The sequence below is a fragment of the Podarcis liolepis genome (genome assembly GCF_965112155.1).
Source record: "Podarcis liolepis genome assembly, chromosome: 9".
In the NCBI taxonomy this organism is placed as follows: domain Eukaryota; kingdom Metazoa; phylum Chordata; class Lepidosauria; order Squamata; family Lacertidae; genus Podarcis; species Podarcis liolepis.
In genome coordinates this window covers 10,461,124-10,484,069 of record NC_139564.1, presented here as the reverse complement: position 1 = coordinate 10,484,069, position 22,946 = coordinate 10,461,124, and the positions used below count along the sequence as shown (strand labels likewise).

Below are 22,946 nucleotides of genomic sequence, written 5' to 3'. Positions count from 1 at the left end.
TTGGAAATTTATTTCTCTCTCTGCACTTTTAAGCATATCTCCTGCTAGCACTGCAGCGGGATTTTTCCGCCTGATACCCTCCCCCTTCTTGGATTCTCACACAGTGGCTTTTTACGGCCTTGGTTCCTTTCTCATGAAGCACAGTGTGCAGAGATAGATAGATAGATAGATAGATAGATAGATAGATAGATAGATAGATAGATAGATGTCCTACCCTCATTGCATACTGTATCAGAGTCTGGGTGAATTTCTGTTGCAGATTATTTTGGGGGACAACTCTAAAAGTTCCAGATTGAACACTTAATGTACCTGACACCTGCACATTATCACAAACATTACAGTGTGGCTGCTTTTCCCCTCAATTTTAATATTTTTGTTACTTTTCTGTAAACCCGCTTTGAAGCTTGGTTTGTTTGTTTCAATCAAGTGGTGTATTATGAAATAAACAATCTTTTATAAAGCCACCCCGCTTTTATTTTATTGGGTTGGGGTTTTTTACCTTTTTGTAAACCTGCTTTGAGGCGTGTGGTTTTTGTTTTACAATTATATTTTAATAAGTCTCAACATTTTTAGCGTATACAGGCAGACCACCATTTTGTCTTTTCTCTGATTTTTCGTCGACTTCCCACTCTTTTATTCCATGGAGTTGCTGTTTCTCCCCTTCTGCTGTACCCGATCTCCTATCTATCAAATCATAACCACAATATTATGATCTAATTACTTCTGTTGCTTTGAGGGGTTTTCTTTGGTGGTTTTTGGCAATCAAGCGGTGTGTTATGACATAAATAAAGAGCAATCTCTTTTTAAAGCGTGACTGTGTCTACCCCCACCCCCAATTCTATTGCTTTTCTTCTTTTGGCAAACCTGCATTGAGGTCTTTTGTAGTAGTAGTAGTAAAACAAGTAAAAAAATGCCTCTGCCCCTAACTAGGCCTCAAGGGGTGTAGGGGTGTAGGGTGTGTGTGTGTGTGTGTGTGTGTGTATATGTATGTGTATATATATATATATATATATATATATATATATATATATATATATATATATATAGTGGCACAGGGAGGGCCTGGGCCTAAGGGAAGCCTCTGCAGTTCCACCTCCCACCAGCAGGGGCTGCTGTGGGCTCCTAGTTCACCTGCCCCAGGTGTGTCCACTTCCTTCCCCTACTTGGATCCTCTTTCAGGTGAGGAGTGGGAAGAGGACAATCCGTAGCAGGTGGGACGCAGGCCTTGGGCCTAGGAGAAGATGGCGTTTCCGTGTAGGCCAAGGGGCCAGCCACCCCCTACTCAACCACCCCTCCCCAAATAACCTTTACTAACCTTGCGGTTCTAAGGTTTTAAAGAACTGGAGCATCTCTGCCTAACGCGTAGTCAAGTGACTGCCACCATCTCAGAGCTACTTTTTTTGGGGGGGGGTTGGGGGTGGTTTACCTATCCACTCGATTTTTAGCCCGCCCCAGGCCTGGCAGGGTTATCAAGCAGCCGGACAAGGCTTTTGGAGCATCCGGACCCACGTTTTCATATTTAGCAGGGGAGAGTGTTGGGACTTAAAAGACAGGGAGGCAGTCAGCTTGCCTTTTTCGGGGGGTTTTGCCCTTAGCTTTCCTGTTTCTGAGGAATGTCTAGTCTGGGGCGGATTTTGGTCATCTTTCATCCTATGGTGCCCTGAGCGAGGCCAGAATCCGGTGCCCCCAAACGGATCTTCTCAGTTATGAATCTTCTCCGTTTTGTGCCCCTTCGGCTTGGCAGGGGAACCGCCCGCACTGCCCTAGATCCAGCACTGGTGGCTTTTCTCTGAGAGTTATTACAATACAGCAGGTATGGACTGTTGACAATTTCACCCCTTCCTCGCAGGACCCAGAGTATGCAGACTCTGTCCGCACAGCCCAGTCCTCTGGTCCCTGGGTAACTGCTAGTGGATTGTGGGTTAGGATGCCGGATTATAGATTTCTTGATTGCTGAGTTCTTAAATCTGCTGTTTTGCTCAAAGGGTCCGAAAGGCCTGGAACCTGCCTATGTCAGCTTGTCAAGTCGCCTTGGCATCTGCTTCCGTATATTAATTTATTTTATTTATACCCCACCTTTTCTCCTGAAAGAGCAAACGACATCCATAATAACATGATTTTTTAAAAGTGTTCATAAAACATTAAGTGTTTTAAAAGATTATCTCAACCAGTGAGCTCAGGGTTGCCAAGAAATGTCTTTCAGCCAACTGATGCCTAGGTAAAGAGGGATGCTTTAAAAAAAATAATCCTGAAAGTCATAAATGACGGCGACAGGCTCACCTCACCAGGGAGAGCATTTCACAACAGGGGAAGTGCAAAGGTCAGCACCGACTGGGCAGTCTCCCCATCCCAGGGGTGGCACCACCAACAAGGTGAATATGTCACAAATACAGAAAATTCTGACATCCTGGTTTTATAATTCACTACTAAATGATTCCTTCTCCCCTCCCAAATCCTGAGTGGTCCTCTTGGTGTTGTCTCCTTTTTCACCATTTCAGCCAGCTTCATTCATTCACTTCCTTTTCTCCTATGCATTGGCCTTATATGTTGCATTTTAAAAGAGAGTCAAGAAAGGCAGATCCCAAACATCTTATAGTACTCTACACTACTATATTAATAAATGAAAGAAGAATGTATTTGACATGCCCTAGAGAGACCTTGTTACTATAAAAACATATTTAAACACTTCTAGTGCTCCTCTTCGCTTGTTACTGAGCTCAGTTGTCAGCTTTTCTTAGGTCACCCCTCAAAGCTTGATATTGAGTGTGGGGGAAGGGGAATAAAACCATTTCCAAAAAAAATAAGTATATGTATTTCAGCCTTGTAAATAAGCCCCCCTCCCTAGTAGTAGCCTGCAAAATAAAAAATACTTGCGTTTTTTATGCAGCTGAAAGCATAGCAGACTGCCAAAGGAAGGACAGAACACACAGGCTTTCCCCCCATGTATTTATTGATTTTCAAGAATACAGTGTTATGCAAAGAAATAAAAGTTAAACTGCTACACCCTTCCTCCCAATACTTCCCCTGCCACCTGTCCTTGAGTGTCTACATTTCTTTGTTATCTGAGTTAAGGGTAGCATAAATTCCATACTTTTGTAGCTGTCCATACAGTTTCTTCTTCACCAGCCTGTTTTGTCTTCCTCCATACCCAGTGGGGAAGTTGAGCAGGATGATGAAGGTGAAACCTGCTAACTCTCCTGGAGAGAATTCCACACACTTAGCTGCATGGAATTCCGGGTTGCCAATGGCAACAAGGTGAGTGTTTAAATACAAGACTCTTGTACACACTTGGGGATTTATATCCTTTCCTTACATGAATATACAGTAGCTAGATTATTCTAGACAATGACCCCTAATAAGTGTTCACTTTGTTCCAGAGCATCGAAGTTCACCCAGGATTAGTTATTCTTGCAAGACCTCCCATTCATTTGTGGTTGCACAGGCACAAAAATGTAATTTATTTATATAAAAAGGTCAAATGTCTACAACATAGCCAAAATGTGTTAAACTGGATTGTGCCTTTTAGAGAATCAGCAAACCCTTTTCCCTGGTGGGAGGTGGGAGGATCCCCTGAGAATGTTCTCCTGATAAGTTTTTTCTGGACAGTGCAAAGGCAAGATCTTAGCATCTTATTTTCATCAATGCAAGTGCTTTTTGACACCCCTCATTTTAAATTAAATATTATGATCCTTCAGGACATCCAGGCTCCATGAAACATAAGACAATTGTATTATTTTCAATAACTCTTAGTCACCTCCCTGTCCAGCACATCATTAGCGCAAAATTAGTCCCGCTCTCCTTGTCTTCTGCATCTAGCCCCTTAGGCAAATTCCACATCACCATTGTTCACAGCTCTTTGCAGAAACATCTAAAGTCCACCTGACTTGCATGTGCATCTTTGAGACTCTGTGAGCCAGCAAAGTTGCTGCACTTTGCTGATTCGTCCTCCAGCATGTTGAGCATGATGCGCTGATTGGTGATCTGACCAAAAGGCAAAAAGGCAAAGCAGTCACATGTCTCTGGCTTTGGTCTGCATCCTCTTGTGACACATCTGCATAAGCAAAGAGTTGAGCAAATTTATACTACATCTTTTAAACTTGAAATTGGAAGCTGTATCCTGAAAATGTGAAATCTCTTATCTTGCTTTTCTAAAGGTTCTGCCTTCTAAAAGTATGTGTGACTTTTGAATGCTGATAAAGTTTATATCTACTTAGGTTTGTCGTGAAATCCTTTTGCGGTTCTTGGAGAGGACAAACTCCTTTTGAGGTATAAATATTTTGGTGGTAGATCAGATTTTTATTGCTGTTATCTGGCACTGGCTGAGTAAGGGAGAGTGTGTATTTATTTGAATTGCCCTGCAGTTCCAGAATTCTTTGGGGGAAGCCATCCACTTTAAATGTATGTTGTGGGTGTAACGACTAGGTATAATGGGGATGGTCTCAAATAAATATACTTCTTTCCCCCATCAATGCAACCAGGAAAAACACTTTTATTTAAAAGCCATACTTATTTTCATTCATTAAAATATTGTTCCCTTCCAACTATTCAGACACTACATAGAAAGCCTGAAAAGGCAAGGAACAATAAGGATAAAATGAACAGATAGGAAGGAATCATGATGGGATGGAAAGTTAGGTCAGTTTCATGAGGCTTGGGAGACCACATAAAATGTGGTTGGTCCCTGATTTCCAGGTTGCTCACCTGTTCAATAGTACAAGTCAAGGTATTCATTTAAAAAAAAAAGTTATAGTAAAGAAGCTTTCTCGTGAAAGGAGCTTTTCTTCAACTTTTTGTTTGTTTTGAAATGGAAAAGAGCAAGAATATGTAATATACATAAACAGTTTGTTAAAATATGTAACATTTAAGAACCATGGATGGATTCCAGAATAAATGTATACTTGTAATGCTCTTGCATTCATTTGTATATTTTATCACAGAGGCTTTCTCAAATTGATTTCTTATGAAATAATTGTTGTTGTTTGCAGGTTTTGCAAAAATGAGCAAGAATATTAAAGAACTAAGGTAGTACCTGCTTGCATTTACCCTGTTACAGAGGTGTCAATAATCTGCAGTTGACAATTTGAGCACAGGAATGTCCTTGATAATTAATAGATTCTCGGGAGAATTTAATAGTAAAGTATTTATCCGTTAGTCGACACTATCATTTCTCAGAAAGGTCCAGCAGACAATGCATGTGTTAAGGTGTGAAGTGTGCAAACGCTTTTAACTGTCACTGTACATTTAGGAATGTGATCTGAATGAAAATATTAGGCCAGATTATGGAATTTATGTACAAGTAACTCACATTTTGAGGGACGTGAGTGGCGCTGTGGGTTATAGGCTAGGGTTATAGGCGCTGTGGGTTATAAGCCTAGGGCTTGCCGATCAGAAGGTTGGCGGTTCGAATCCCCATGACGGGGTGAGCTCCTGTTGCTCGGTCCCAGCTCCTGCCAACCTAGCAGTTTGAAAGCACGTCAAAGTGCAAGTAGATAAATAGGTACCGCTCCAGCGGGAAGGTAAACGGCGTTCCCGTGCGCTGCTCTGGTTCGCCAGAAGCGGCTTAGTCATGCTGGCCACGAGACCCGGAAGCTGTACACTGGCTCCCTCGGCCAATAAAGCGAGATGAGCGCCGCAACCCCAGAGTCGTCCGTAACTGGACCTAATGGTCAGGGGTCCCTTTACCTTTTAACTCACATTTTATGGAAGGGTTCTGTTTTGGGGTCAATGCGTAAATGCAAAATCACATAAAGCCAGGAAACCCCAAAACTGCCCCCCCCCCACAACCATCCTTACCTGTCTGGAGTGGGCCTTGCCCACCGCCTCTCTTAGCAGGCTCTGGGAGGAAGGAAGAGGGCTCAGAAAGTTCTTTCCACAGTGTGTTTTCCTGTAAGGTGCAAGTCAACTGTAGGTGGTGTAGTTCTTCTTTGGCGATCACTCGTGGCCGAGTAAGATTGTCTCCATGAACATGGTCTTAACGGTGTGTCTGTAAGTGACTATGGAAGCCAATTCTGGATCCACACATCCTTCCAAAACTATGTAGGGAGATAGGTTTCCAGGCGGGAGTTGATCACGGTGAGGGTTTGCCAAACATGCCTTCCTCTTTGCTTGTTTCTCCCTTTTGCCCCGAGTTTGATCGTCTTCAAAACCCACGACACCTTTGGTAAAGGCTGTCCTCCAATTGGAGCTCTCGCAGGCCAGTGTTTCCCAATCTTCCGTGCTTATACTGCTTTTTTTTTTTTAAAAAAAAAGATTTGCCTTTAAACCTCTTTTGTTGTCCATCGGTGTTTCGCTTTCCACCCAGCATAGTCTCTACTCATATGCAGCCTTTTGACTCCACAGGGAAGCGCTGCAAAGGCAAACCCAAGAGACCTTGAAACTGCAGGAAGAAGCAACCAAATTCTCAGTGGAATCCCTCACACGTCAAGGGTGTTCCTCTCCTTCAAACCTCTTGACAAGTTCAGGTATGTGCAACCTGCATGTACATAAAGTGTAAAAATGGAGAATGCCTTGCAGTTGACCATAGAGGCAACAAGGTGATTTCAGGGCTACTAGTTGCGTTCAAAAGATGGATGAAAAGGTTAAGCCTCTTAAATTTCAAACTGGCAGCTCTGGCTAAAACTCTACAAAAAAGTGAGTTGATTAGATCAGTTTAGCAAGAGACTTAATTTTTCCCCCCTATATATTAAAAAAAAATGGAGCAAAACTCACTTCAGATATGTTACTTACTCGAACCAGTTCTTCATTCAGACAATAAATACCCTCAAACTGATCTAGATCTATGCTCAAAAGGTTGGGATTTTTATACCATTCCAATAAATTAGATACCTGACTCAATAAGGTAATCAAGTGTAATAAGCATCCTGCTTAAATTTTCATATACCCGATTCACTCTTTAAAACTATCCTCCCAACACTTATTCTACATTATTCTACAATATTATATATTGCAACAGCAAAAAAAATGTTATAGTTAAACCCAATACAAATGGAAAATAGGAAAGGTTTATATGAAACACAGGAAAGTTGAGAGTCTGAGTTTCCCATCACATCTGTAGCTGTCATCCAGTTGATACCCTCATCAAGCCCATTAGGCAATAACATTACCCTTATCTGTGGGCCCAATACATACTTTTCTTTAACTGTTTGAATAGTTCTTTTCCTGAAGCTTGTGTATGCTCTACACACCACAATTTCAGAATCTTTCCTGCAAGTTGGTGTTCAAAGATTGTTTGGCCTATGGACTTTGAAGTCTACTAGTTCCAATGCAACTTCTACGCTCACAGATAGGAGTTGTAGTTTTTTTGGGTTGTCATGCCTTCGTGCCATAATGAGCAAAAGCAGTGCCCTATACCAATTGCTCCTTCAGTGCTGTATGTATAAAAGTCCTTAATCATATATTCCTTCTTATTCCTAGGATTAATTCATCATATGGTTTCTCTCTTTCAGAGATACCGTTTTCAGCACTCTTAACAAACTACAGTTCCCATAACGCAGCCCATATCTTGCTGCAATTCAGACAAACACTACAGCTTCCACAAGGATATTGTCTCTTGCTGTTGGCATCTGCCTGTTAGGATTCCTGCTCCATGATTGCAGTCATAGGATTGTTGTCTTTCACATGACGGTATATGTTTTGACTTTACAGAGTGGGAAGTGATGGAAACAGGATGTTTGTGTTACTGTGTTCCATGAAGTGGGACTATTGTCCTTTGTTCTTTTTCTCTTTGCTGTCTGATGCTAGAGAGAGAGGGAGCCATGTTGCAGTGCTCCGTGTGTGTTTATATGTAAATAAAGTAGATTAGCCAAAATGCTGAGTTGCTGAGGTCTGTCACGTATGCTGCAAAGACTCTGCGGATCCCTAAGTGTGCCGATGTCTGTTGGCATTGGTCGCTGTGATGTTTGGGCAGAAGAAAGCTTTTGAAGCTCCTGAACAATCGACCAATAGGGAGGGAACATGCCAGTTGGGCATGTGTCTCTGCCAGGGTCCTACTCGAGTGTAGGCTGAACTCCTGACACTGCCTGCCTTGAGAGTTACTGGAAGAGTGTGCCACAGGGGGGTGAAGTCAAACCGTTGGAGAGTTACAGCGCCTGCTGTGGCTGTAGAGACCAATACAGGAGAGACATGTTTTGTTGCAGCTGGGGCAGATGAAGGCATCCAGTTGTGCCTCTGCAGAGGCACCGTGGTGTTTCATCTCTCTCTGCGGTCCTCACAGCAGTCATTCCTCCTCTGGTCACTAACCTGACTGCCTGTCTCCAGGCACTGCGGTCATTTGCAAGGGTTTCCCACATGGCAGGCTTGATGTCTGCCAGCCTTCATGTCATGTTTGCACACATCTTTGTAGCACAGAATTGCTCTGCCAATGAGCCTGGTGGCTGAAGCTAGCTCCCCGTAAGGCACATCCTTGGGGATCCTGCCATCTTCTACTCTGTGTACATGACTCTAATACAGGGGTTGGCAAGGTTTACCTCGCCAGGGCCAGTTCACTCCAGTGGAGATCCCTCCGTGGGCTGGATCGCACCCGCGATTTTTGGCGTCTGCACAGATGCAATTTTCGGTGCCGCGGAAGCAAGTCCCCGTACCACGCTGCGGTGGTTTAGCGCAGCGCACGGGGACTCGCCAAGCAGGTAGCTTGGTTCAGGAGCAGCTCATGAGCCAGTTAAACGACCCCCGTGGGCCGCTTGTGGCCCATGGGTCTTAGGCTGCCGACCCCTGCTCTAATACAACAAACAATACAAGCAACACGCAGACCAGTATACTAGATAGCACTGTAATTCTTATTGCATAATATACAGGATTTAGTAACAAAAACAAAACGTGTGCACTTGTAAATACTCTTAATATACAGTGGTACCTCAGTTACATATGCTTCAGGTTGCAGACTCTGCTAACCCAGAAATAGTGCTTCAGGTTAAGAACTTTGCTTCAGGATGAGAACAGAAATTGTGCTCCGGCGGCACAGCGGCAGCAGGAGGCCCCATTAGCTAAAGTGGTGCTTCAGGTTAAGAACAGTTTCAGGTTAAGAACAGACCTCCGGAACAAATTAAGTACTTTACCCGAGGTACCACTGTATTTGAAATCAATTGAACACATGTCTATCAATCTTTGAAAGTCCGTAGAAGTATAATAAGTCTGTGGTTGAAACAAAGTAATAAATGCTATCCTGTGGGCTAAGCGGTAAAACTTTTTTTAGGCGTTCATGGTGCCGATGTAGTAGCTGAATAAAAACAGACAGTGATCCCGGATAATCTGACTGTTTCGCTGGAATCTTCTTCAGCACAACTACAAAAGAATTCAAATATGAAACAATGACCTGTGTACATGAAAACTATATAAACTTCACACATTACAATCCATATGCTACAACTACAATAAGAAGAGCAAAGGTACATACCCCATAGATTAGTAAAATGCACAAGGAGCAGTGCTCATGTGGATATGTAACCACTGCTACCAGTTGCATGATACCGGAAGCATAAGTAACCATTCCCAGGTGGCGCTCATTACAGGGAGAATGAATTGCAGTAATTCAATTTAAAGGTACAAAGCAATATAACAACAATGAGAAAACATCAAATAAAACAATTTAAATCCAGTTCAGAATTGAGTCCTTCAGGGTGAATGGTCTTAAACATAAAAATGAACTGAGATTCTTTCTGCCGTAGCCGTTTTTCATGATCTTGTCTTTTGTTGATGGTTTTCTGATTCACCCACAGTACTGTGAACAATAAATCCCCATCAGAATGATTCTGCGATATAAAATGCTCAACCAGAGCAGCTTCCAACACAACACACCCTGCTCTAATAGCTAACCTATTGTTTGCTCTCAGTTTCACCCCCCATGGATGTGAATGGTTGTGGAATAGGCAAGCAGCCAGTCGCTGTTTACTGCACTTGCACCGCTATTGCTGCTGTTTCACTTTCTTCAGCTGCCCTGAACGTCTTTGTTGTTTTCCATAGGCACTTCTTCTGCATATAAGAGCAACCCAAATGCATCATCTTCCAGGCTCGGCACACTGATGGAGGGCTCCATAAGTTCTACCTGTAGTACAGCCCCTGCTGCTGCTGCTGTTGCCACCAGCAGTAGCCCTCCCAAAATTGTATACACTAAATATGAATTGGACATTGACATGGAGACTGGTAAAAGGCCCAAGAAATGTCCAGGGAAAGGGAAAGAGTCCATTGAGTCCATCTTGGAAGAATATTCTCAGCAAGTCAGAGATCTGCAGAAGAAGCTAAATGAAGTGAGTTTCAAGCTTGGCAGAAAGGCTCTCAGTGTACTGATTGTCATTTAACTGCGGGGGGGGGTGAATATCACAACCACGGCAGTGTATTCCCTGCACTAAAGGTGGTGGCGGGAAAATCAAAACCGTTGACCAAGGTAACTTAAGTTATGCACCAAGAAAATCTGAATGCAGCAGATTGGGAACATACAGGAAGGGTTTTATAATTACCGTATTTTTCGCTCTATAAGGCGCACCAGACCACAAGACGCACCTAGTTTTTGGAGGAGGAAAACAAGAAAAAAATATTCTGAATCTCAGAAGCCAGAACAGCAAGAGGGATCGCTGTGCAGTTAAAGCAGCAATCGCTCTTGCTGTTCTTGCTTCTGGGATAGCTGCGCAGCCTGCATTCGCTCCATAAGACGCACACACATTTCCCCTTACTTTTTAGAAGGGAAAAAGTGAGTCTTATAGAGCAAAAAATATGGCAATTATATTTTTTTCAAAATTTCATAATCATCTTTTAGGAAGTTTTAATAGAAACATTTTAATAAATAAATGCACACATTGATATTGGTTACACTACCAAAATGTTGAGAACTGTTTGTTAAGGGTAAGGAAGCCTCTCTTCATCCCAGTTCAGGAGCCCAGTTTAACTAGTTTAGTTTTTATTCTGCAGATATGCTTTCAGAGCCTGGATTTTAATCTGCAACTGCATGCCTTCGTGTAGTGCATGTTTGTGAAAATGATGGGGTGTTGTTGAAGGCTAGGGATAGATCAGACTCCCTTTTATGGCTGGTTCTGTTAAATGAAAATGGTCTGCCATGTCTAAATGATACCTTTTGCGCTCATCAGATTAGCAAAACAGCCAGAGCCAGATAATTCATCATGGAAAACTGCAGCAAGCCTTCTCTTAATTACAATTATCTGACTTCTGCAAATCGGAAGATCTGTCCTAGAGCAGTGCCGCCAAGATTTGCCTTGCTCCATTTCCCAAATTGCATTTTGTCTACTGTTAATACTGTTTCATGATCTTATTTCGCTTCCCGCAGGCTACAGAACAGCATGAGCAACAGAAATTAACTTTAAGACAGACAATAATTGAGTTGCAGACAAACCTTCGGGAAGTAACGAGGGAAAAAGAGTCTATAACTGATCTCAGGTGAGCACCCTCATGGTACAAACTAGAGAAGGTGTCATGGACTGGTTCAACACAGGAATGGTGGGAGAAACCAGCTGAGGAACCCCCAATTGAAGAAGGCCCAGTGAGTGGTAGTAGGATGGTGATGAGTGGTCAGAGGGAGAAGAGGAAGAAGACTGGGAGGAGGAGGTGTGAGATGCTGAAGAGGTAACAGGGCTTAGTGACCTTAGAGAGTCTGTGGCAGCGATAGACCAGGCTTGTGAAGAAACATGGGTGTCGCCACCTCCTGCAGCAACAAGCTCCCCTCCCCCTGCTCTCCCAGATCCAGGAGAGGCATGAAGCGAGAGGAGCAAATACAGACAAGCAGGCACAGTCTCCAATTGCTTGGGGGGGGGGGAGGACCCGGAAGAGGAGAAGACACAGCTGTCTGTGGGGAGGCAGGGACCTTTAGCCTCGGCAACTACTTCATGGGGGCAGAACTTGAGTTGCTGTGCTCATTAGGCCTCCCACTTCTAGGCAGATCCTGTTTTGCTTATAAGGAGTTAACTCCAGCTTGCTCAGTGTGATTTACTGCTGGCTCACTCCTCTCAGAGGGCCACAGTTCTAAGACCATTTGCATATTCCAATTGCAGCTTCCCAGCTAGGCTCTAAAATTATGACCTGGGATCAAAGAAAACATATTGGGAATGGCCCCATGCCCCGTGCAACTCAGGTAGCTGGTATTGTTTTGCAGACCTCCCATTTTCCCAGGTAGTGGGAAGTTCCAGAGTCAATTTGCTACACGTTCAGTTGTCTTGTGACGATGGCATATCAGAAGTTTAACTGTGTTTTCTTTTTCATATTGCTGCGGGTTTGGGGGGACCAGGGGCAGAAAGCTTTTACAGCCCAAGAGCCACATTTCCTTCTGGGCAACCTGCCAAAGGCCACATGCCATTGGTGGGTGGAGCCAAAAGCAAAAGTGGGTGGGGAGACCTATGTAAATTTTACCTTTGTACAATAGTCTAGGTCAGTATAGAAGTGTACCCAGAATAGCACTAAAAGACTGAAGCTGTACACCTGTTTGAGACTGCAAAAGAAATCACAAAACACAGTTGTGGGGTGTTGTCAGAGGCCCCTGAATTTGCACTGGATGCTTCCTTTTCTGATAATTAGGCGAAAAGAGTCTCAAACCCAAGAGGATCTCAATTGCAAGCTGAAGGCTACAATCAATGAGCTGCAAACAGCCAATCACCTTCAGGAGGAGATGCTGAAGGAAGCCAACAACCAAACAGAACATCTGAAAAAGATGGTACAGGGCCATGAAGACATCCTCCAGGAACTTCGCAATGTCCTACTGGCCTATGAAGAAAGTTCGGGAAAGAAGATCTTTGATCAGGAGAGCATCGCCAACCTTCACGTCTGCAACCTTCCCAGGGCTTTCAGTAAAGTTCTGCGAGATCTAGATACAGAGATATCCCTGCTCAAAGCGAGGCTTACTCCAGTAAGTGCCCTTCAACTCATTCTGAATGAAATTTAAGCATAAGATCACTGTGTACTCAAGACAGGAGGGGATCTGGTGGCATAACCAAGGTCATATTGACAGCTGGATTGTAACCAGGTAACGGGAGCACAAGCTCAGCTCACATCCTGTGGTCATTTTTACACTATTTCACAGGATAGAATTAGACAACAATTTTGGATCTAACCACACTGGCATCCCTTTTTGTTGGCCAGTGATCGGCCACATTTCTGGTGCACAGCCATGCATGCTCTGGTCCCTTTGAAAACACTGAGGCTTAAATGCAGATAACTGGATTGCACCTCTGATTGGGCTCTGGGCCAGACCTGGTATGAAAACGGCCATTCCATGTGTCAAAACTTGGGTCACCTCCCACTCCTCATAAGGCTAGAGTTTGGAGCTGGGGGAGGGGGGAGATTCAAAGGGCAGCAAAGGCAGGTGGGAGGGGTCATTGAGCTCCTGCCAAATCTCACCCACCTCTGCCCAGAATGAATTCCTACCTCCTGTCATTTTTTTTTCTTGCTGCGATTTGACGAAGGCAGAACAATCAACTAAGATTTTAATGGGTGTTAAAGCCCTAACATGAATAAATTATTGTCAATAACCGCAACTATTATTATTCTCTTATTTATGCAGAACCGCTTTTTCCTCAGAGAGACTCCACCAAACTCCAATTAAGTTAAATGCATCGTTAGTTTCACCTTGTGCATTTATTTATTTTATATTAAATAGCCGCAGTGAGCCCAATGTGGACCAGGACTATGGCATGGTGGAACAGGGGTGTTTTTAACCATGTATTTCTTTGTCACAGACCCAAGAAAAATAGCAGCTTACAACAAATAATGCAGATGGCACCAATAAGGAGTTTAAAAAATGTAAACAGAGACTTTGAACCTCTTCCTTTTCTTCTGCTGGAGTTTTGTACATCCTCCTAGGGTGCTCCTCCTTTCCCTGTCTGCAGCCAACTTCATTTGCTTTGGTTGGAGTGCCTCCAAAATGACCCAGTTTCCAGTCCGAATGCCTCATCATGGTTTATTGGGATCCAAAGGCCATGGGAAACTCTCATTACCAGAGGCCATGGGAAACTCTCATAATTAATAGTTCAGTGGGGTATGAGAATACATTTTGGCCTGGATGGCAAATGGCTGCAGACCCCCCAGTCCAAATGGCATCAGTCTCTTAAGGCAAAGTGACATAAGGTGTAGGACAGGTATAGTCACGCCTCCTTGCTGAAAGCTGGATTGCAGGTGCTGCCAATCAGCTGATCAATGACACCTGCAAACCCCTGGACCTATGCCTTAGCAGTCTGGTTCCAAACTATACAGGAAAATGTCTCACCCAAAGGGGGTCAGGATCAGGTTGGTTTTTCCAGCCCAGCATGCAAAAGGTCCCAGCTTGAATCACTAGCACCTCCATTTGGAGAATCTTGGGTAGCAGAGCTGGGAAAGAGCCTGAGACCTTGGAAGACCCATTGCCTCTCTGAGGAGTCAACTAGGCTCTTTCATACTCACGGTGTTATGCTGCATACTGCAGCCTTCCCTAATCTCTGGTCCAGAACATCCACATGCTTTGGACTACAGTTCATCCCAGGCCATTGGCCATGCTGGCTGGGCCTGGCAGGAGTTGTTCACCAAAACATCTGGAAAGCACACAGCTGTGAAAGGCTGCAGCCAATCTCATACTTCCATAGGATGAGTGTTGAAACCTCTGAACCACAGCAATCTCTTCCCCTTCCTGCAGTCACGGGCCTGGCAATTAAGATGACACTGCGGTCAATTGTGGAGCACATACAGGACAGTTGTTGAAGCCTGTGTCAGGTGGAGAAAGAGCCAAGTAGAGGCATTTTCTTCTTTCAGCTACTAGGCTCTGGCAAGTCCCTTGGAATAAGCAACCATGGGAGCAATAATCACAAGCTTATCTTGTGCAGATGTTGCTGTTGTTTGCATCCTTCTGTCTCGAGAGACAATGGAGTGCGACTCTGAGGGTAAACTTAGCAGCACCAATGTGAACTCCCCAGGGTGCAAGCCTAGGCAGTGTGTATGGAGGTCCTGGGCTGACCAGTCAACAAGGCCTGGCTGATGTGGTCCAAAGGAAAGCAGAACAATACGTTTGGCACCAGCTTGACTGCAGGAGTTAGCGGAAAGAGGCATACAAGACGCCATTCAGCTGTCTTAGGGACTCGACTCTGGATTTGTGTAGGGTTTATTCCTTAGCCTTTTCTTCTCCCAAAGACGAAAGGTGTTTTGGGTTCATAGAATCATAGAATCCTAGAGTTGGAAGAGACCACAAGGGCCATCGAGTCCAACCCCCTGCCAAGCAGGAAACACCATCAGAGCACTCCTGACATATGGTTGTCAAGCCTCTGCTTAAAGACCTCCAAAGAAGGAGACTCCACCACACTCCTTGGCAGCAAATTCCACTGTTGAACAGCTCTTACTGTCAGGAAGTTCTTCCTAATGTTTAGGTGGAATCTTCTTTCTTGTAGTTTGGATCCATTGCTCCGTGTCCGCTTCTCTGGAGCAGCAGAAAACAACCTTTCTCCCTCCTCTATGTGACATCCTTTTATATATTTGAACAAGGCTATCATATCACCCCTTAACCTCCTCTTCTCCAGGCTAAACATGCCCAGCTCCCTTAACCGTTCCTCATAAGGCATCATTTCCAGGCCTTTGACCATTTTGGTTGCCCTCCTCTGGACACGTTCCAGTTTGTCAGTGTCCTTCTTGAATTGTGGTGCCCAGAACTGGACACAGTACTCCAGGTGAGGTCTGACCAGAGCAGAATACAGTGGCACTATTACTTTCCTTGATCTAGATGCTATACTCCTACTGATGCAGCCCAGAATTGCATTGGCTTTTTTAGCTGCCGCGTCACCCTGTTGGCTCATGTCAAGTTTGTGGTCAACCAAGACTCCTAGATCCTTTTCACATGTACTGCTCTCAAGCCAGGTGTCACCCAAAGATATCCTGCCAGGCATTAGAAGCTGACAAGCCCCATATGCCCTCTGGCAAGGCCAGAGCTCAGGGATGATGGGAGTTGTAGTCCAACAACATCTGGGGACCCACAAGTTGAGAACCACTGCTCTACAGCATGGGTAGGCAAACTAAGGCCCGGGGGCCGGATCTGGCCCAATCGCCTTCTAAATCCAGGACAGTCTGGGAATCAGTGTGTTTTTACATGAGTAGAATGTGTGCTTTTATTTAAAATGTGTCCCTGGGTTATTTGTGGAGCATAGGAATCAATTCATTATTTTTTCCCAAAATATAGCCCGGCCCCCCACAAGGTCTGAGGGACAGTGGACCGGCCCCCTGCTGAAAAAGTTTGCTGACCCCCGCTCCACAGCATGTGCAGAAACCACCTTCTCCACTGTTCTACCTACTATTGGTCTCATCTGCTCAATCCGCCAGAGCCTGTCTTCGCATGCAGGAGAAGTCCCTATCTTGATGAGGGTTTGAGACCCATCAGCTACCCTCACCTGGTTTAGCCGGCCAATCAAAGCTATTCCCTGGGGTGTGGCTGCTTTTGCATGGTGACAGCTTCCAGGAGCCCCAGGTGAGAGCTAAGTGCCAGGTGGGGACCAAAGGTGGACAAACTACCCCAGAAGGAGCACAATGTGTCCCCCACCAGAGGTACTAGCCCTCTCCTGACACCCCATACACCTCCCACCCCACCACAGATGCAGCTGGAGTTATTCAAAATACACAGTCAGCACTGATTGTATGTTAATGATAAACCTCCATGTGATCCTTATCAGTCTAAACATAGGAGTGCTGAATCAACAAACTTCGCTATCCCCCTTAATGCTTGTGTTCTGTAAATAGGCTGCTGTAAGGTCCTTTATGAAATACATTTAGGTAAGGCTAATTGCTCACTTGGTTGTGAATCATGACTGTTTATTAATAACAGATGGAAGAGCAAGTGGACATGGTGAGGAGAGAATCACAGTGCAAAACTGAAGCTTTGCTTCAACAGCAACAAGAGAGGTACACTGTGCTCTTATCTTCTTCCTCTATATTTGTTTAGAAAATAATTCATAAGACTAAAATTTAGAACAAAGAACAGAAAATGACGGCATTTGTCAAAATATGCTGCCACCTTGAACTCTCGGAAGAAAGGTGAGATAGAAATCTAATAAATCAGTAAATAGTTAAAAGCCCATCCAGTTTCATAGGCGGGGAGAGTTCCCATTTCTTTTCCCACCTCACTGGACATCCACTCTTGAGTTAGAGAAGCTGGCCTGATCTGGAGACGGTTGTCAGTTGAGATGAGGTTGGCTTGGGAAATAGGTGCTCCTTCACTGCTACTACTCCTTCCCTCTGCCTTAGCAGTGATAAATGGAAAGGTGAGTAGCAGAGATGGAAACTTCCAGCCTTCTATGTTGCCCCTTTGTAGGAGATGAATTGAGGATTGAATCTGTAGATTAAGATTAAAACCTCCTATCCTATGTGTAGGAGAAAGACAAAAAGTCAGCAGGCTGAGAAGTCTTTTTAGAAAACACTTCTATGTTTTTGCATCTTACTAAAGCTTAGGAATTAGGCTATTTCACTTTTTAATCCCTTTTATTTGCGGTCTGCTGACCTCCTCTCTTCACCCCTGTTGCAGAGAAGGAACCACAAGTTTTTAGTAAGATAAAACAATAAAAGATTTACTTCATAGCTGTCAACTTTTCCCTTTTCTTGCGAGGAATCCTATTTGGAATAAGGGAATTTCCCTTAAAAAAGGGGAAAAGTTAACATCCGTGGTTTACTTACATTTCAATGCAGGCAGGAAATACAGCAAAATAGTATGCAGAAAGCTACTTCCAAGTTACAGTAAAATAAAAGTTGGTAGTCTCAGTAACTTGGCTGAAACCAGGAACTTCAGCAAAACATGTTTGCTTAGCTTGAAAGCATGATGGAAGAGAGTAACTCAGAGGCAGGAGGAAGTATGAAATATTATCTCCTTTGCTACATAATTCCTGCCCAGAGGAGTCAAGGGAAGTGGGCACACAGAGGGTCTTCTTTGGAAGTTTTAAGAACCCTCTCTGTACTATCCCTGTGCTTGTCTAGTGAAACATGATGGCTGAACTCCCATCAGGGATAAATGGGGACTGGGCTGTGTGCATAATCTTGGGAATGGTAGTTTACCCCTCACAGAGCTGCTATCCTAATAATAATAATAATAATAATAATAATAATAATTTATTTATATCCCGCCCTCCCCAGCTGGAGCCGGGCTCAGAGCGGCTAACAGCAGTAAAATGATACAACATTCTAAAATCATTTCATTATAAAATCAGTTCAAATCAGATTAATGGCAACCATTGGGCTAGAGTTCTGTGAGGATTGTCAAAAGAGGGGGTCAGGCTGTGCCCTGGCCAAAGGCCTGGTGGAACAGCTCTGTCTTGCAGGCCCTGCGGAAAGATGTCAAGTCCCGCAGGGCCCTAGTCTCTTGTGACAGAGCATTCCACCAGATTGGAGCCACAGCCGAAAAAGCCGTGGCTCTGGTTGAAGCCAGCCTAACCTCTCTGTGGCCTGGGATCTCCAAGATGTTTTTGTTTGAAGACCGTAAGGTCTTCCATGAGACATACCAGGAGAGGCGGACCCGTAGGTATGAGGTATAGGGCTTTAAAGGTTAAAACCAGCACCTTAAACCTGATCCTGTACTCCACCAGGAGCCAGTGCAGCTGGTATAGCACTGGGTGAATATGCTCCCGCAGCGAGGACCCCGTAACACTTAACAAACTTCAGTTCCCAGGATTATTTGGGGGAAAGATGTGAGGTGTGTACCCAGCCTAGATTGTCCCCGAACACAGAGCTTTACTTTTCCCTACAAGAATGTACGATCCCAGAGACATTAGAAATCAAGCCACCTGCCATCTGCATTGCTTCATCCTAAATTGTGTCTTTATCACTCTAAAGCATGACTGAGGGCTTGCCCACACTTCTTCTTGTGCTGTGCCTAGAAGGCACGAGTTTGAGAGGTTTTCTGCTTCACACACCCTTTTTAGGCATGAGTCTGAGCAATTTCCCCCTTGCCTTGTTCCCTTCCAAGGGAAAACCCATTCTTTAGCAGTGGAACAAATTTTTCTCTGGGGGGCAGTGGGAAGCAATGAGACAAAGTGAAGTGTTGGAAAAGCCCTCTATTTTTGACACTGCCTTCTCTACAGAGACATCACATCACTGATGTCTTACTATTGCATCTCTGTTGTTTTTATTTTTTTATTTTTAATAACAGCGTTGAGAGACTGATAAGTGCACATGAACAGGAACTGGAAGCTCTGAACGAAAAGCTGAACAGCTCTCGCAGCCATGCAAGCAACATCGAAAGCCAGCTGGAGATCATCCAGTAAGTGTCTCAGTAATGCTGCTCTGCAAGTACATCACTGAAGAGTATTGCAAGCAAACACTCTCTGCTCAATATACAGAAACCCTTGATTATACCAATACAGGACACTGATTGTTTGCTAGATTTCTCTTAGGATTCATTAAACCTTCTAGGGTGAGAATTCTGGGGTGGAAGAAAGCTGGTTAGGACCCCTGCCCACCTGCTTTCCCAGTGTAATACAGTATAAATTTAAGTAGAAAAGAAATTCTAGTGACACAGTAAGAATGTGTACTAGACCATAGCTGCAGCAAATTTAGGGCTCATTCACATTTTTGCTTGACCCATATTTTGAAGGTATTGTATTGTGTATGAATTAATTCCCCCAGGTCCAATAACTTTTTTCATTGTTCCGTGGCTGTGTCATGCCAAAAACTGATCTTACCCGCTGAATTGAACCTCGGTTAAGCAAAAACTCTCTTCGGATTTTTCACACATCTGTGAAGATCCAATTCAGTGTGCAATATCATATTTTGGGAAGGCACAGCTTGCAGAATAACAATAAAAGCTATTGGAAATAGGATAATTAATCAATAGTAAAGGCAAAGGTAAAGGTACCCCTGCCCATACGGGCCAGTCATGTCCGACTCTAGGGTTGTGCGCCCATCTCACTTAAGAGGCCGGGGACACTGTCCGGAGACACTTCCGGGTCACGTGGTCAGCGTGACGAAGCTGCTCTGGCGAGCCAGCACCAGCACAGCACACGGAAACGCTGTTTACCTTCCCGCTATAAAGCGGTACCTATTTATCTACTTGCACTTAGGGGTGCTTTCGAACTGCTAGGTGGGCAGGAGCTGGGACCGAAAGATGGGAGCTCACCCCGCCGTGGGGATTCGAACCGCCGACCATGCAATCGGCAAGTCCTAGGCACTGAGGTTTTACCCACAGCGCCACCCGCGTCCCTTAATTAATCAATAATAATAATAAATTTATTTCCCCAGCCACTCTGAGCGGCTTCCAGCAAAATATTAAAATACAATAATTCATCAAATATTAAAAGCGGTAAACAATACTGTATTTTATCGCCCAGTAGTAAGCCATTGCAGGTGTATTGTAGTTATAAGTCTGTTTTACGTATTCCATTTCTGAAGGGCTTGGGAGCTGGGATAGCTCTGTTGGTAAAGCATGGGGCTCTTAATCTCAGGGTCGTGGCTTTATGTCTGCACCATCATCTCTGTACATGTTGCACTTTCACATTGGTTTCAGGTTGTTCACTTTCTCTCTTTCTTCTTCTATATTTTTTAGAGAGCAAGCAAAAAACCAGAACTCATTGTACATGCGACAGATCAGTCAGCTGGAAAGCACTGTGTCCTCGCTGCGTTCTGAGCTCCGAGAATCAAGGAGGATGTCTCAGGACAAGGTGGGTTGCAAAATGATGTTGGGGAGACACTTGCAATTAAATTCTTTGTATGTGTTCTGTGATCGTGAATGTAATGCATTTAGTATTATCTGCCGGGACAATATAACACCAGTCCTAAAGGATCTTCACTGGCTCCCAGTACATTTCCGAGCACAGTTCAAAGTGTTGGTGCTGACCTTTAAAGCCCTAAATAGCCTCGGCCCAGTATACCTGAAGGAGCGTCTCCACCCCCATCGCTCAGCCTTCTCAGGTCTTCTGCTGGTTCCCTCACTGCGAGAAGCAAAGTTACAGGAAACCAGGCAAAGGGTCTTCTTGGTAGTGGTGCTCTCCCTATGGAATGCCCTCCCTTCAGATCTCAAGGAAATAAATAACTATTTGACTTTTAGAAGACAGTCCTGAAGGCAGTCCTATTTCAGGAAGTTTTATAAGGATTGATGTTTTTATTATGTTTTTACATAAGTTGTAAGCTGCCCAGAATGGCTGGGGAAACCCAGCCATATGTGCGGGATATAAACATTAAAATTAGTAGTAGTAGTAGTAGTAGTAGTAGTAGTAGTAGTAGTCGTCATCATAGTATTTTAGGGTAGTGAAGAGGAGAAAATAAAAATCAGTAGCAATGCAGTATCTGTTTTTTTAAAAAAGGTATTACCCCGCAACAGAGTGGTTTTTAAGGCCCCTTTGACATGATTTTCATTGTAAAAATAATAAAATACGAACATAGTAATACAGTGGTACCTCAGGTTAGGTACTTAATTCGTTCCGGAGGTCTGTTCTGAACCTGAAACTGTTCTTAACCTGAAGCACCACTTTAGCTAATGGGGTCTCCTGCTGCTGTCGTGCCGCCAGAGCACGATTTCTGTTCTCATCCTGAAGCAAAGTTCTTAACCCAAGGTACTATTTCTGGGTTAGCAGAGTCTGTAACCTGAAGCGTATGTAACCCGGGGTACCACTGTAAACAAAATAAAAAAACCCTCTCCCAGTTTAAAAGGCCATGGATTATTTAGTTAATCAAAGGCCTGGATGAAGAGGAATGTTTTGCCTGGCGCCTAAAGATACATAACAAAGGCACCAGGTGAATACCCTATGGGAGATCATTTCACAAGCAGCGAGCCACCACAGAAAAAAATTGTCCTCATGTTTCTGATCTCCAGACTTCTCACAGTGGAGGAACACAGAGAAGGGCCTTAGACAATGATTGCTTAGAGGAAGGTTATACAATGGTACCTTGGTTCCTGAACGGCTTAGTTGTCAAACAAATCGGCTCCCGAACGCCACAAACCCGGAAATAAGTGTTCCGGTTTGTGAACGTTTTTTGGAAGCCGAACATCCGACATGGCTTCCATGGCTTCTGATTGAGTCCAGGAAGCTCCTGCAGCCAATTGGAAGCCGCGCCTTGGTTTTTGAACAGGCTCCCGGAACGGATTAAGTTCGAGAACCAAGGTACCACTGTAATTTTGTCTTTTAAAATTTAGAGGCAATAATTCACACATAGTCATTTGACTTCCATTCCCAACTGCAGCTTAGGTTACAAGTCACATTGGGCTGGGCAGGTTCCTTCTTCCAAGTTACAAATGAATGATGTTTTCTCTTATATAGAAAAGTCCAAGAAATCAAATAACAGGTAGGCTGATCAAGGTGACATGGCAGTGGATATCAAGAGGGTTTTTTTGTAAAGCGATGCAGTACGTGCTTTATTGAGTTCCACATGCCTTTCATTTACTTTTTCATGTATTGATCACGGAAGTGAATCACTAAGCACATGTATTCTTGCAATGAATGGGTGTTGGTCAAGAACACAGGTGAAGTTGTGCTGAGATTTGATTGATCTGTGAATTGTGCCAGTTTTCCAAACAAATATTTGGAAGTATTCTGTTAATATCTTAACAGCCTAGTCCACTTCCAGATTAGTATCAGATGTTGTTTTAGCAGCCATAGTGAAAACTAATAACAGGACTTGCTTTCTACCTCCACCAACTAAGAGGGTGTTCAATCAACCAAAAAGATTCAAGCAGGCAAGCCAAATTATGCGCTGAGGGGGAAAAGAGAATCCTGAAAGCAGTGTCAACTTTGCAAACCAACCAGGCTTGCATTATGTCTTGCTTTGCACTATTTATTGGTTGGACAGTTTTAATTACTTTGCACGATTCTAGTTTTTGCTAATCAGAAGCAGCTAGTTGCCCTGTAGGAACCTGAAGGCCGGCCCCCGAGCACTGCAAATATCCACCCAGGCACCTGTTGGATTCCTGACAATTCAGGAGGCACATTCCATATACTGTCAAATGTGCCTTCCAAACTGCAGGCTAGAAAAAGCTTTTGTTTAAACAGAAAGGAGAGCTAAGGTTCCCAGGAAGCCGAGTTCTGCTC

At 44.0% G+C, this 22,946-nt stretch overlaps 1 protein-coding gene across 9 annotated transcripts in view; it reads left to right on the top strand.

Moving 5' to 3' along the window:
* CCDC158 (coiled-coil domain containing 158) overlaps positions 1-22,946 on the top strand; it is a 50,325-nt gene that overhangs the window by 487 nt on the left and 26,892 nt on the right. For 2 of the 9 annotated variants that reach the window (XM_083520456.1, XM_083520451.1), the window contains exons 1-10: positions 1,171-1,211; positions 4,215-4,266; positions 4,986-5,022; positions 6,340-6,461; positions 9,958-10,241; positions 11,273-11,382; positions 12,514-12,841; positions 16,766-16,842; positions 19,076-19,186; positions 20,468-20,582. In XM_083520456.1, the coding sequence (XP_083376582.1) occupies positions 4,997-5,022; positions 6,340-6,461; positions 9,958-10,241; positions 11,273-11,382; positions 12,514-12,841; positions 16,766-16,842; positions 19,076-19,186; positions 20,468-20,582 (1,173 nt within the window). In that variant the 5' untranslated portion in view covers positions 1,171-1,211; positions 4,215-4,266; positions 4,986-4,996. Of the gene's footprint in view, positions 1-1,161; positions 1,212-1,428; positions 1,814-2,346; positions 2,373-4,214; positions 4,267-4,985; positions 5,023-6,339; positions 6,462-9,957; positions 10,242-11,272; positions 11,383-12,513; positions 12,842-16,765; positions 16,843-19,075; positions 19,187-20,467; positions 20,583-22,946 lie in introns of those variants that run through there. The other 7 variants (XM_083520448.1, XM_083520449.1, XM_083520455.1 and 4 more) reach the window with 6 other exon arrangements.